This window comes from Sinocyclocheilus rhinocerous, unplaced genomic scaffold (assembly GCF_001515625.1).
Source record: "Sinocyclocheilus rhinocerous isolate Xijiao unplaced genomic scaffold, SAMN03320098_v1.1 scaffold1893, whole genome shotgun sequence".
NCBI lineage: Eukaryota > Metazoa > Chordata > Actinopteri > Cypriniformes > Cyprinidae > Sinocyclocheilus > Sinocyclocheilus rhinocerous.
The window spans coordinates 171,584-184,692 of record NW_015654502.1 but is presented as its reverse complement, the minus strand read 5'-3'; the positions used below and the strand labels follow the sequence as shown (position 1 = coordinate 184,692).

At 37.6% G+C, this 13,109-nt stretch overlaps 1 protein-coding gene across 2 annotated transcripts in view; it reads left to right on the top strand.

Moving 5' to 3' along the window:
- LOC107717280 (alpha-2-macroglobulin-like) overlaps window positions 1-12,894 on the top strand; it is a 24,094-nt gene extending 11,200 nt beyond the window's left edge. For both annotated transcript variants that reach the window (XM_016523978.1, XM_016523977.1), the window contains 31 exons: window positions 1,355-1,407; window positions 1,548-1,568; window positions 1,763-1,928; window positions 2,046-2,130; window positions 2,286-2,400; window positions 2,517-2,637; window positions 2,747-2,856; window positions 2,949-3,119; window positions 3,206-3,439; window positions 3,538-3,750; window positions 3,842-3,991; window positions 4,251-4,376; window positions 4,523-4,616; window positions 5,098-5,245; window positions 5,483-5,708; window positions 5,779-5,905; window positions 5,983-6,104; window positions 6,203-6,254; window positions 6,736-6,816; window positions 6,943-7,119; window positions 7,278-7,353; window positions 7,523-7,679; window positions 7,854-7,928; window positions 8,008-8,170; window positions 8,279-8,469; window positions 8,551-8,763; window positions 8,886-9,004; window positions 9,727-9,808; window positions 9,891-9,974; window positions 10,068-10,173; window positions 12,072-12,894. In XM_016523978.1, coding sequence (XP_016379464.1) covers window positions 1,355-1,407; window positions 1,548-1,568; window positions 1,763-1,928; window positions 2,046-2,130; window positions 2,286-2,400; window positions 2,517-2,637; window positions 2,747-2,856; window positions 2,949-3,119; window positions 3,206-3,439; window positions 3,538-3,750; window positions 3,842-3,991; window positions 4,251-4,376; window positions 4,523-4,616; window positions 5,098-5,245; window positions 5,483-5,708; window positions 5,779-5,905; window positions 5,983-6,104; window positions 6,203-6,254; window positions 6,736-6,816; window positions 6,943-7,119; window positions 7,278-7,353; window positions 7,523-7,679; window positions 7,854-7,928; window positions 8,008-8,170; window positions 8,279-8,469; window positions 8,551-8,763; window positions 8,886-9,004; window positions 9,727-9,808; window positions 9,891-9,974; window positions 10,068-10,173; window positions 12,072-12,112 — 3,899 coding nt within the window. In that variant the 3' untranslated portion in view covers window positions 12,113-12,894. The remainder of the gene's footprint in view (window positions 1-1,354; window positions 1,408-1,547; window positions 1,569-1,762; window positions 1,929-2,045; window positions 2,131-2,285; window positions 2,401-2,516; window positions 2,638-2,746; window positions 2,857-2,948; window positions 3,120-3,205; window positions 3,440-3,537; window positions 3,751-3,841; window positions 3,992-4,250; window positions 4,377-4,522; window positions 4,617-5,097; window positions 5,246-5,482; window positions 5,709-5,778; window positions 5,906-5,982; window positions 6,105-6,202; window positions 6,255-6,735; window positions 6,817-6,942; window positions 7,120-7,277; window positions 7,354-7,522; window positions 7,680-7,853; window positions 7,929-8,007; window positions 8,171-8,278; window positions 8,470-8,550; window positions 8,764-8,885; window positions 9,005-9,726; window positions 9,809-9,890; window positions 9,975-10,067; window positions 10,174-12,071) is intronic.
- The last annotated feature ends 215 nt before the right edge of the window (window positions 12,895-13,109 follow it).

Sequence of the window (13,109 nt, the reverse complement as noted above, 5' to 3'; positions counted from 1 at the left end):
GCTTCCATTTCAATTAGCCAGTGTCAGTGTTACATCCAAGAAGTGGCCTCACTTGTCAAGTGTTACAATCAAAAGTGGTCCTCATCTATTTTATAATATATGGGGCATATTTGCCATGTCAAATGTGGGACAAGTTGGCTTACACACTGATTAGCCAATGCTGACTGTGCTGTATATTTGCCAAAAGTGGCCCAAATTGTTATGAATTATTTGGGCAATATTTGTCATTTTATAGACACATAGATTCACAGCCACACTAGCCAGGGCTTACCATACCATATCTTTGCCAAAACTGGCCCAGATATGTTTTAGGATAACTGGACCACATTTGTGGCATCATATGCGGGCCACTTTAGACTCACAGCCACATTAGCCAATGCTCACTGTGCCATATCTTTGCCAAAACTGGCCCAGATACACTTTAGGATAACTGGGCCACATTTGTGGCATCATATGCGGGCCACTTTAGACTCACAGCCACATTAGCCAGGGCTTACCATGCCATACCTTTGCCAAAACTGGCCCAGATATGTTTTAGGATAACTGGACCACATTTGTGGCATCATATGCGGGCCACTTTAGACTCACAGCCACATTAGCCAATGCTCACTGTGCCATATCTTTGCCAAAACTGGCCCAGATACGTTTTAATGTACCTGGGCCACATTTGCTGAAACATATGTGGACCACATTTGGTTTACACCCTGATTAGCCTTTGTCGATAATGCCACATTTTTGCCAAAGGTGGCCCACATTTGGTTGGCACTATTTGGGCCATAATCACTGTTTACCACATGGGCCACTTTAGGGTCACATTCAGATTACACATTGCCGTGAACACCACATCTTTGCCTACAGAGGCCCACATGTGATTTGATAGATTTGGGCCATTTTTGCTATTTTACATGCGGGCCACTTCAGACTTACATCCATTTTGTACGGGCCATAAGAAGGCCAGCAGTGCCGTATCATTGCCTTAAGTGGCCCACATCCGCATGCTATCTGGGCTGTCATCTGAAGGATTTAGATCCAGTCCCTCTCAGTTATTTAGATCTAAATTATGAACTTTCTCCTCCACTGAACTCTTGTCGTTTAATGAGATAAGATTTTACAGTTTCATTTACGTTGTCGTCTTTGATATTACTTTAGTGACTATCACTAATATGGTTACAACCGATGCGAATACATTCTTGCATGTCCTCCAGGCGTATGCGCTCTTAAATTATTCTTCTCAGTAAGTAGGCCTATTTTGTTAAATAGTTCTGGTTTATTTTATACGCTAATGATTGTCGGACTACATAAAAGATTAAGATGTTAAAAGCAGAGGTTATAATACACATTTCTGTTTTCACAGTGAACTTCAGAGTTGTTACCGTGGATACAAACTTTGCACCACTTGATCAGCAGGTCTGATGTGTTTTGTCTTGAATTTTTATCTTCCTCATTTTCTTTTGCATTGTTGAATACGTTATTAATAACCAACACATTTCTGGCTTTTAATCATTTTAATATCCTAAATAACTGAATTATTATTTGCTCTTTTGCAGTATGGTTCAATCGTGCTTGAGGTAAGAACACAAAACTTCCTTCTGTACAGTCATAACAAGCACACTTTTTAAATCCTATTAAAACTGCTGAAATTCTGTTATATTTGCAGTTATTGTATTTTCAGTAATTATAGGCTACATTTCTTCGTTAATGGTCAGGATATGTGTAGCTGACTGTAACTAAATATCTGAACTGTGTCTTTGGTATTAAACAGGACAGTCAAGATAACAGAATTGGTCAGTGGACAAATGTTTCTTCAACAAGGTGGATTTTGCAGCGTTCTTATGAATTAAACCCAGAGGCCCGTCAAGGTGTGTACAGGCTCAGGGCTTATATTGGTGAAAGGATGATCTCACGTGATTTTGAGGTGAAAAAATATGGTAAGTCATAAAACAAACGATGTACAATATTGCATGGGATTCATTTCAGTAATATCGTTGTATATTAATTTCTAATTTGACTGCTAATAAGTCTAATTTCTGCCTCCTGACTTCTAGTTTTGCCTAAGTTTGAAGTTATTGTACAAAGCCCAGATAAAGTGAGTGTTGATGAAGAAGAACTGTTAATTGAGGTTTGCGGAAAGTGAGTGGTCTATTTTATTTCCTGCATTAAGAGAGCAGTGTTTTCTTCCATTTTTAGCACTTGCAGTTAGTTACTTACTGTAACCCCCATCCTAATAAATTAGTTTCTTAACTCAACCCTGGGCTGTATATCTGTTGCTTGTACCTTTTTCACAGATACACTTACGGGCAGCCTGTACCTGGTAAATCATGGGTGAAAGTGTGCCGTGATATTCTGCACTACCTTCAAACCCATGATAGCAATCCAGTATGTTTAGAGGAAACCACTGAGGTATGTGAGTTGAAATGCAATACAAGTAATGGCACATATGTCTTCCGTTTATCTAAGTAAACTACTCTTTAGTTGTAAACTACTCTTTAATGTTTGTGTTCATTTACTACAATTAGATAAAAAAGACAGGCTGTGCCATCCATACCTTAGATGCATCAGTCTTTTTCAACTCCACACTAAAGTATAATCTGCAGAATTCTCTTAGAGTTGAAGCAATGGTTACAGAAGAAGAAACAGGTAAGCCGTTGGATTTGGTCAGATCCCTGTTACCCACATTTCTTGATTTTCTGTTTTTAACGTTTTATTTTTATTTTGTTTTAATAAATAATAATTTTACCATTTACAGAGATCACCATGACGAAATATAAATCTGTGCCTCTCACTTATGAAATTGGCAAAGTCACACTCACTGACCTGCCCAAAACTTATGAACATGGATCAGTTATAGAAGGAAAAGTAAGTCTAAAATCAGTTTGTCTCAGTTTAATAACATTGATATGTGCAGAATTATTCCATCATTTGTTCCTTGAAAATCTTGTTTTTAACAGATCAAACTCTCAAATTTCAAAGATGCACCAATTCAAAACAAAGAGGTTTATCTTTTTGAGGGTGAAACTTGGTCCTCAAAATTGCTCCTAAATCTCACAACAGACAGCGATGGTTTCGCCAGCTTCTCTCTTAATACGTCTAGTCTTCCTGAAAGGGATATTAATCTGATGGTATGATCACTTTATTTACCTAGTTCTCTTTTGTGTTCGCTGAAGGGTTCGGTTGCTTGAGTAATTTTAGTTTCTTTGTTTTTCAGGCAAGTGTGTATCCAGAGTTTCGTTATCATGGTCACAAAACACCTTACATCTCTATGGATAGAAAAACAGTTAAGCTTTTCCAGCCTGCCACTCCATTCACCCCAACATTAAGTGAACTGATTATAGAGAATATTGAGCAACCATTAAAGTGTGATGCTGAGTTTACAGTGACCATCAAGTATTATTTTGTTGGAGAGACTGTTGAAGAATTCAAAACTGACATTGTCTATATAGTGAGTACAATTGCTGCATGTTCATTGGCTATGTACAGTATTACAGTGATCCTCTGGGATCCTCAGTTTGTTATTGGAGTGTCATCTGTCTGTTTCAGGTCTTGTCCAGAGGAGTGATCGTTCATCATGGATCTGAGAAGGTTGAAGTGAAGTCTTCTAATGGAGCAGCAAGTGGCACAGTGTCGTTCAAACTGTCTGTTGGTGCAGATCTGGCTCCTGCAGTGCAGATTCTGGCCTACTGTGTTCTGCCCAGTGAAAATGTTGCTGCTGGTAACACAAAATTTGATGTTGAAAAATGTTTCAGTAACAAGGTATGTATTGTATCTTGAGAAATAAGCCTGTATTTCTAAAACTGTATTTCTGGCTCATTCCTTAAATAAATACTATTTACTGTCATTACAGGTTTTCCTGCAGTTTTCTCCTGTTAAAGCAGTTCCTGGTGAGAAAAACACTCTCCAGCTCTCAGCTCAGCCTGGTTCACTGTGCGGCCTCAGTGCTGTAGATCAGAGCGTCCTGATCATGGAGTCAGGAAAACGTCTGGATACTGACAAGGTGTAGATGCTTTAGAATTCAGTATTGATTACCTGTGTTTTCAGTCTGGGAATCTACAGGATGAATCAAGTGAGAACAGACTATCCTTAGATGCTGTGATCCATCAGTATTTATGATGACATCCGATCTCAGGAGATTGAACATTAATCTTCATTCTTTCTCACCAAAATCGAAAAAAAAAAGTTGTTTTTTTTGGAAAATATATGAATTATTTAGTGTTGAAATTTTAGAAATCAGTGTGAATGTGGTCTCATCATAGATCTTCAACCTGCTGCCAGTGCAATCGGTGTCAGATTTTCCTTACAGTGTTGAAGATGAGCAGGGGTGTCTGCATGTGAGACCCCGTCGAGCTCTGCCGACAGACAACGCCTATGAATCCTTAAAGGTAGGTGGATTATATGAGTGACAGTGCTGTAGATAATGATTGGGAGATATTGATTCGGTATATTCTGTATATTCATAAGTAAATGCATAAAAAGCCCTCTTGATTGCTTTGACAATTAAAAGTGCCATTTTGTTGCCGTTTGACAGAGAGTTGGATTGAAGATGGCAACAAATTTGGCTGTGCGAGTCCCTCAGTGTTTGTCATACAGAGACCTGACTTATTTCAGACACCATAATATCGGTACATGTAGCATTATTATAACTCATGCTGTAATTTTATATAAAATATGTAGTTGTTTGTTTTGAAATATATTTCAAACATAAAATATGTTCAATTTGAAATTCACATCCACAACTAGAGTGGTGTAGTAGGAAAAGGCAAACATTTTTCTGCGGTAGTAAGTTTTTCCATTTTTTTCATTTTGAATCATTATTATTGTTGTTAAAAAAACTAAATTAAACTTTTTTGTAAAATAAAATTAAAATTAATGCATTCATTTTGGCAGCCATAAAACTACAATTACTAAACTAAATTTACTGAAACTAAAACACTACACTAAACAACCCTAAAATAAAGTTGTATATAAAAATAATCTGTGTATTATAATGATGATCAGTCTTCCATTTGCTTTTACTCACCACAGTATATAAACTTGGTTATTTTGATGTGCTGTCCACATACATATTTCCACATTTACTATAAATATCACATATTTTTTCAGTGATGTATCGTCATCATGTTCCAATGCCAGTGGCAGTTATGTCTTCACTAGCCGATGCTGATTTTCAAACATCTAGTAGAGATTCCCCAGCAGTGACGATTCGGACAGTTTTTCCAGAAACATGGATCTGGGAACTTACTGAAGTGGGGTCTGTGAAACATAATCAGTACATTTGACATCATATTGAAACATATCTTTAATACATCATATTCCCTCAATCCAGACGACAAAAAATAAATAAATACATAAAATAAATCTTACTTGCTTTGCAGATTCTGAGTCTAGTTTGTGTGTGTGTGTGCTGAATGTTATATATAACAGAAAAAATGGATGCTTAATGGCAGAGTCAGAATCAAATAGGCCTGTTGTTGTAATTCCACAACAGAGACTCTGGATCAGCTCAGGTTCCTGTCACGGTTCCTGACACCATCACCTCTTGGGAGACGGAGGCCTTCTGTCTGTCCTCCAAAGGTCTGGGTCTGGCTCCTCCTGCTCAGCTGACAGTTTTCCAGCCCTTCTTCCTGGAGCTCTCTCTGCCTTACTCCATCATCCGTGGGGAGATCTTTGAGCTGAAGGCCACTGTCTTCAACTATCTGTCCAAGTGCATCATGGTGAGACTTCAGACTCAGTCTTATCCAATCATATCAAATATGGCACTAATAATGTGAGTTTGATTTACAGGTTAAAGTGACTCCAGCTCCTTCCTCAGACTACACTCTCAAAGCCTCCTCTGATGATCAGTATTCATCCTGTCTGTGTGCTAATGGAAGAAAAACCTTTAAATGGATCCTCACTCCTTCTGTTCTTGGTGAGTTTTCCAGTCTGAATCATTGTTTCTCAGTGTTTGTGTCTGTTGTATCTTCACGTACATGTCTTGTGTTGTAGGAGTCTTGAATATTACAGTCAGTGCAGAGGCAGAGGCGTCCCAGACTGTGTGTGACAATGAGATTGTGAGCGTGCCAGAGAGAGGACGCATTGACACAGTTACACGAAGTCTACTTGTGCAGGTCAGCGCACGTCAAATGGCTCTCAGACATCATTTATCCATGATCCTAATGCTGCTTATGTCAGTATGATGTGTTGATGTTATTGTTTTATGCTGCAGGCTGAAGGAACGGAAAAGACAGAGACCTACAGCTGGTTACTGTGCCCAAAGGGTTTGTCTGCAAATATTTCATATATTTTGGTGTATAAGCACCGATAATGCTGGAATGCTTTGGCTTGTATTTAGTTTTTAGGGGACCAATAAAGATTTCAACTCACAAAAAGTTGCTCAAAGAATTTTGAATAATCAAGTTGTTTTGGCATGTATGTTCTGTAAAGACTAATTAGCCCATTAATTTCTAAACACAAACCATATGAAAATATAACCAACCTATGCTCATATGTCTGTGAAATTTTAAAAGAGAAAGCTGAAATTTGTCAACCTTTCATGACAACTAGTTTAGTTGTGCCAAATTTCAAAATTGTGGCTATTTTCTCTTCTTTTTACAAAGTGCTTGAATCACAATCATTGGTGCCTGTGATTTTTATTTTATTTTATTATTATTAATGGGACTTCACAGATGGTATTAGAATGTTCATTTTATAGCGTTTCTCTGCTGATCACTGATGTGTTTCTGTCTCTCTGGTTCATAGGTGATCTCTCAGAGGAAGTGAATCTGACTCTTCCTAAAGATGTGATAGAGGGATCAGCCAGATCCTCCGTTTCAGTCATTGGTAACATTTACATACACAAGCAGAAATTTGTAAATTAGTACAGAAATTAGTACATACACAAGCAAAAATGAGGAGTTTGTGTTTGTGTTTCTAAAATGTAGTGTTATATTTGTGTTTGGATTGTAGGAGACATTTTGGGTCGTGCACTAAGGAATCTTCACGGATTATTACGGATGCCGTACGGCTGTGGAGAACAAAACATGGCTGTTCTTTCTCCCAATATTTACATTCTGCAGTATCTGGAAAACACGGAGCAGCTCACCTCAGCCATCCGAGAGAGAGCCACCGGCTTCCTTAAGAGCGGTGAGAGAAATCAATCATGTCAAGAAAATACTGAGACTGATATTGACATTACTGACATTTTTCAACACACCTGAATGTCATTCAATTAAGCTGAATAGTCAGACACATTGTGTCACCCCAAACAAACTGTTAAAGTGAACCATTATCACACTAAACAGGATACCAGAGACAACTGAACTACAAGCATTTTGATGGTGCATACAGCACATTTGGTCATGGTGATGGAAATACATGGTAAATATTTTTTCACTCTTTTGTTAAGTAAGTTTTGTTAGTAATCTAAAATAATATAGTAAAAAAAAAATTATTCTATCTGTTCAAATCATTTGTTTTGAGAGATTTGTTTTGTTTTTCATTGAAACATCTGATGACATTTTTTAAAGTAAATCTTCCACACCACCAGGTTGACTGCCTTTGTCCTGAGGTCTTTTGGCAAAGCTCAGAAATACATATTTATTGATCCACAAATTATTCAGACTGCAAAGCAATGGTTAATAAGCAGAAGGGATTCAGACGGCTGTTTTATCCAACAAGGAAGACTGTTCAACAACAGAATGAAGGTCTGTCTATCTACCTATCTATCTATCTATCTATCACCTGTAAAAGTGTAAATGTATTTTTTTTTTTTAATATATTTACACTTTAATGTTAACATTAACATTTGTCTAGATTAACTTTCCTCTAATAGTTTTGAGTGTGTTACTTTATTTACCTCTATTTCTCCTTCATTGCAGGGTGGAGTGAATGATAATGTGACCATGACTGCCTACATTACTGCATCATTGCTTGAACTGGAAACTCCAGTCACAGTAAGTTCATCTACAGGAAACAGTATAAACTCATAGAAAAATTACGGTCACAGCAGCTGTTTCTCTGTTTTTGTTGCAGGATCCTGTCGTCACTAAAGGTTTGTCTTGCTTGAGGTCCGTCACTGAAAATGTCAAAAACACTTACACCACTGCTCTGCTCGCCTACACTTTCAGTCTGGCTAGAGACACGGACACTCGACAGCAGCTTTTCAAGAAACTGGAGGATGTTGCTATTTCAGAGGGTAAGAGATTTGTTTCCAATGACTTTCTGTTGTCTTTTATGACTGTACTGTTGTTGTTGTTGTTTTTTCATTGAGTTACTGGTGTCTCTTTATTCATGTGTCCTAAAGGGTCTCATCTCCACTGGTCTCAGTCTGCATCTGCTGACTCTGATTCTCTGGCAGTGGAGATCAGCTCATATGTGCTGCTAGCTGCTCTCACTGCAGATTCAGTCACTACAGCTGATCTGGGCTTTGCTAACAGGATAGTTAGCTGGCTTGTGAAGCAGCAGAATGCCTATGGAGGATTCTCCTCTACACAGGTGACTCAAACTACTCAAATCAAGCACATGATTGCTGAATAATGGGTAAAAGTCACATTACTGAACACATTTATTTCTCAGGACACAGTGGTGGCTCTTCAGGCTCTGTCTTTGTACGCCACCAAAGTGTTCAGCTCTGACGGCTCCAGCACAGTGACTGTACAGTCAGCAGGAGACACTCACCTCTTTGATGTCAATCAGGACAACAAGTTACTGTATCAGGAACAGCCGCTGCAGAACGTTCCAGCCAAATACAGCATTGAAGTGAAGGGCTCAACCTGTGTGTCTGTGCAGGTCTGTAGTGCGCTCAGCTTCATTGACTCACTCACTTTCTGTTTTTCCTCTTTTGTCATTTTGTGGTTATTTTACTGTGAGATAGATTATAAATCTGTTTTTGTTTGTGTTGACTCTCTCAGGTGGCTCAGTTCTACAACATCCCCACTCCTACTGAAGCTAAAACATTGAGCATTGATGCTAATATTGAGGGAGACTGCAAAACATTGGGACAAAATTTCATCTTGAACTTCACTGTCAAGTAAGAACACACACTTTGTGTGTGTGTGTGTGTGTGTGTGTGTGTGTGTGTGTAAATAATATATATATCAACTGAACACTGTTGCCAGCTAAAGATTTTCCTAGTTGACTACCAGTCGTTCATTTAAGCTATTGTCAACTAATCACACCTGTGTATGATATTAATTTAATGTGTGACAGGGCAGAGACTATCTCTTGTCTAATATCTACATGTCTTCTCCCAATGTACCAAAGCAAATGACACTTGTTGTTAAAGGTGAGAAGAGAAAATGTTGTCTTCCGCACATACAAGACATTAAGGCTATAACTCATAACTCTGGAGTAACTCATGGAATATTGTTAAATTTGTGGAAAATAGTGTGACCAGATCACAAAACAAAATACAAAGCTGAAATATGGCTTAAATGTATGGGCTCATATACCTCTCTCATTTGGCATGAATCCAAATGTTTCCATGGTTGTGATGTAACATTTAATTGCTAACCTGTTATTTCTTTTGCAAACAAAGCTTTGTACTAAACTTGTCATAATATTTAAAACAGCGTTCACATACAAAAAAAGTGTTACCATATGTGGAACTTGGTTAAGGGCAGTTGTCAAGTTGACTAACGATTAGTCGGCTATTAGGGGGCAGCCCTAATATATATAAAGCATAATTTTCACTAATACTTTTGTTACTATATGAGGCATTAAGAACTATTCCTTTCCATTTACTTTTTCCAGATATGATGGTCTACAGGAAAGGACTAACATGGTCATTGTGGATATTAAACTCTTGTCTGGATTCACATCTGATACATCAATGGTGCATTTGAGTGTTTCATGACAAATTTGTAAAATGTATAGAGGTCAGTATTTAAAGATTAACCAGCACTTTTTCCACACAGCTCGGAACTTCTTCTGGAACGTATGCATCACTTGTGGAGCGGGTCGATGCTAAAGATGATCATGTCATCGTGTATTTGAAGGAGGTGAGAGAACAGCAACATTCATATTTTATGTTGTTTATGTCAATTCATAAACATTTTATCCATAATGACTGATGAGATTGTTTCCTCATGCAGATCCCAAAAAATATTCCAATGAATTACCAGATACAAATGAAACAGGTTCTTCCAGTGAAGAATCTCAAGCCAAGAGTGGTCAAAGTGTATGATTACTACCAAACAAGTAAGATTTTATATGCCAGTGTTGAATGTTTTTATCAAGTGATGCAGATTATTCCGGGGGGGGTTTTTCGAGAGAGAGAGAGAACAAGCACAAATCCTGGCAGCGGCAGGTCGCAGCACCACTTCCGGTGGCATCCCCACGGATTTCACGTTTGTCACCGTTTCTGCTGTAAACTACAGTTTTTTTTAAATAAAATATTTGATGGCACGTATTATATACCAGCAAGCAGATGCGACCAGAATATGAACCCAATAAGCTAAATTGCATAAGCATTTTCCCATAAAGAACATACACATAAGGAGTGCTTAGCTGTATAGACACTATATATATATATATATACACACACATACTGTATATAGGAATATAGGAAACTTTATTTTTTCTCTTATTTATTTCTTTTAATTGGCTAAGAAATCAGATACACTGTCGGACAATAACCAATAAATGTTTTGTTAATGTACAACAAACACTTTTTAAAAAAATTTTTTATCACATAAGGCAGAATAGTTTCTGTAGCCTACTGTAATAAATGCTATGTTAAGTAGCACTGAATTGTTCATATACTTTATTTATTACCTGGAGATGATTTAAAAAAGAACAAATAAACCATATATTGTTGCAATCTTCACGTTTCCAAAGGTTTCTGCCTTTTATTCAGATCATACAGTGATAGCTGGACTTTTGTCCATATTAGGGATTTCCTGGTACGTCATAAATTATTACTTCTATATGAGTCCGTCTTGCACTTTCTGCGCGAGAGCTCCCTCCGTCTTCGAGTATGAATAAAACACACACTGAATGAGAGTGTTGAGCGCTCCATGATGTTCATCTCACCTCATTCTGGGTACTAATAAAACATTAGGTATGCACAGACTATCTTGTCTCTTTGAATTTAAATCTATATTCTTTCACACCAGCCCTTGAAAACGTCTATAACACACTTGCCCAAAAAAAAGAGCGGGGGACGAATTTACGTGTTATTAAAAGTGTGGGGTGACCATGGGGTATAGGGTAAGATGTAGAATATGGTCACGCATAATAAGGCATTAGTATGTGCTTTATGAGTACTAATAAACAGCTAATATAGTAATATGCAAGCAACTAGTTAATAACTAAAGTGTTACATTAAATAAATAAATATATGTTTGTGTGCGCGTGTGTGCGTATATACAGTATTGGCTAGCGGCAGCTGGGCACTCATGCGTGTGTATGTTCTTTATGGGAAAATGCTTATGCAATTTAGCTTACTGGGTTCATATTCTGATCGCATCTGCTTCCTGGTATATAATATGCATCATCAAATCTTTTATTAAAAAAAAAAAAAAAGTGTAGTTTACAGCAGAAACGGCGACAAACGATCATGACTCCTGCCACGAACTCTGGCATCTGCCAGTGACTCCTGGCAAGAACTCTGGCAGCTGATACATAAAAATTAATAATAATAATAATAATAATACAATTGTAGGAACTTTGCATCATCATTAAAAAAAAACACCACCGCACGCCACTGAGAACAGTGTAGTTTTTACCGAGAAAACATCAAAAACGGCGAGAAAGACCGTGGCAGCTGCCAGTGACTCCTGGCATGAACTCTGGCAGTTGATACATAAAAATGTATAATAATAATAATAATACAATTGTGGCAACTTTGCATCATCATTTAAAAAAAAAAACACCACCGCACGCCACTGAGAACAGCGTAGTTTTTACAGAGCAAACAGCAAAAACGTCAAGAAAAACCGAAGAAACGATTAGTGGCAGCTGCCGTGGCATCTGGGGATGCCACCGGAAGTGGCGCTGCGACCTGCTGCTGCCAGAGAGAGCGCCAGCCCTTGCTGTTTTTTCCATGTGCAGGTTTCCATTGTTGTATAAATGTTAACATTCTCATTTTTCTTCAGGTGATCAGTCAGAGACTGAATACTCCTTCCACTGTCAATGAAGGTGCAGAACTGAAGCACATCAGCTCTTGGAAAAAGATGTTTAAACACTCAAATGTTTAATATTATAGTTTTTTATCTTTATCCTGGACAAATTTTTTTAATCCATCAACACAAATTTGAACACAACCCTAAATCTGACTTTATGGTCATGCCTCTTTAAATCTTGACTAATCAAATCACAACACATATGTTTCATAAAAGTGTTGAAAACAATAATGGTGAACTGGTTGAAATTCATTAAATTGTAAGTGTAAAAGCTACGCGCTGTGGCAACATTTCAGAATCAGATGTTTTATGATGATACCTTGTGAAAAATTGTTCTATCTCAGCTCTGCTTCTTGATCGTCTTAAAACACTATAAGACAATCATTTATACCATTGTAGATCCTCCTGCTCTAGAATATTTGTGTTATCCTTTTATTAATTCAACAGCATCAACCAACAACAACCATATTATGAAAAAATATGAACAGGTCAGAAACTTATGGAAGACCATTTCCACCACTGAATAAAAATAAAAAAACGTAATTGTGACTTTTTATCTCACAATTCAGACTTTTTTTCTCGCAATTGCAAGTTTTGAGATATAAACTCTTTGGAGTTAAAAGATTTAACTTTGTAACTCACAACTGCAAGTTTCTGTCATACAATTCTGACTTTATAATTCGCAATAGCGAGAAAAAAGTCGCAAATTACCTTTTTTTTTTTTTGTGGTGGAAATGGGCTTCCATAAAAACTTTACACCTCCCATCACTGTCAAGTAATAAGGAGAAACCCAGAAGAACACAAGAATATATGAGAAAGAATGTCAAACCTTGTGCATTTCCTGTGCCACGGTCACCAGCTCAGTGATAGTCAAGCATTACATTTCCCATCATCCCTCCTTTTGCTCAACTGCACTCACTCTGCAATCACCCACACCTGTCATCAATCATCCTCATTATCAGCTCTGCATAAAGCACACACCTCAAGCCCAGTCATTGTCCGGTCTTGTTT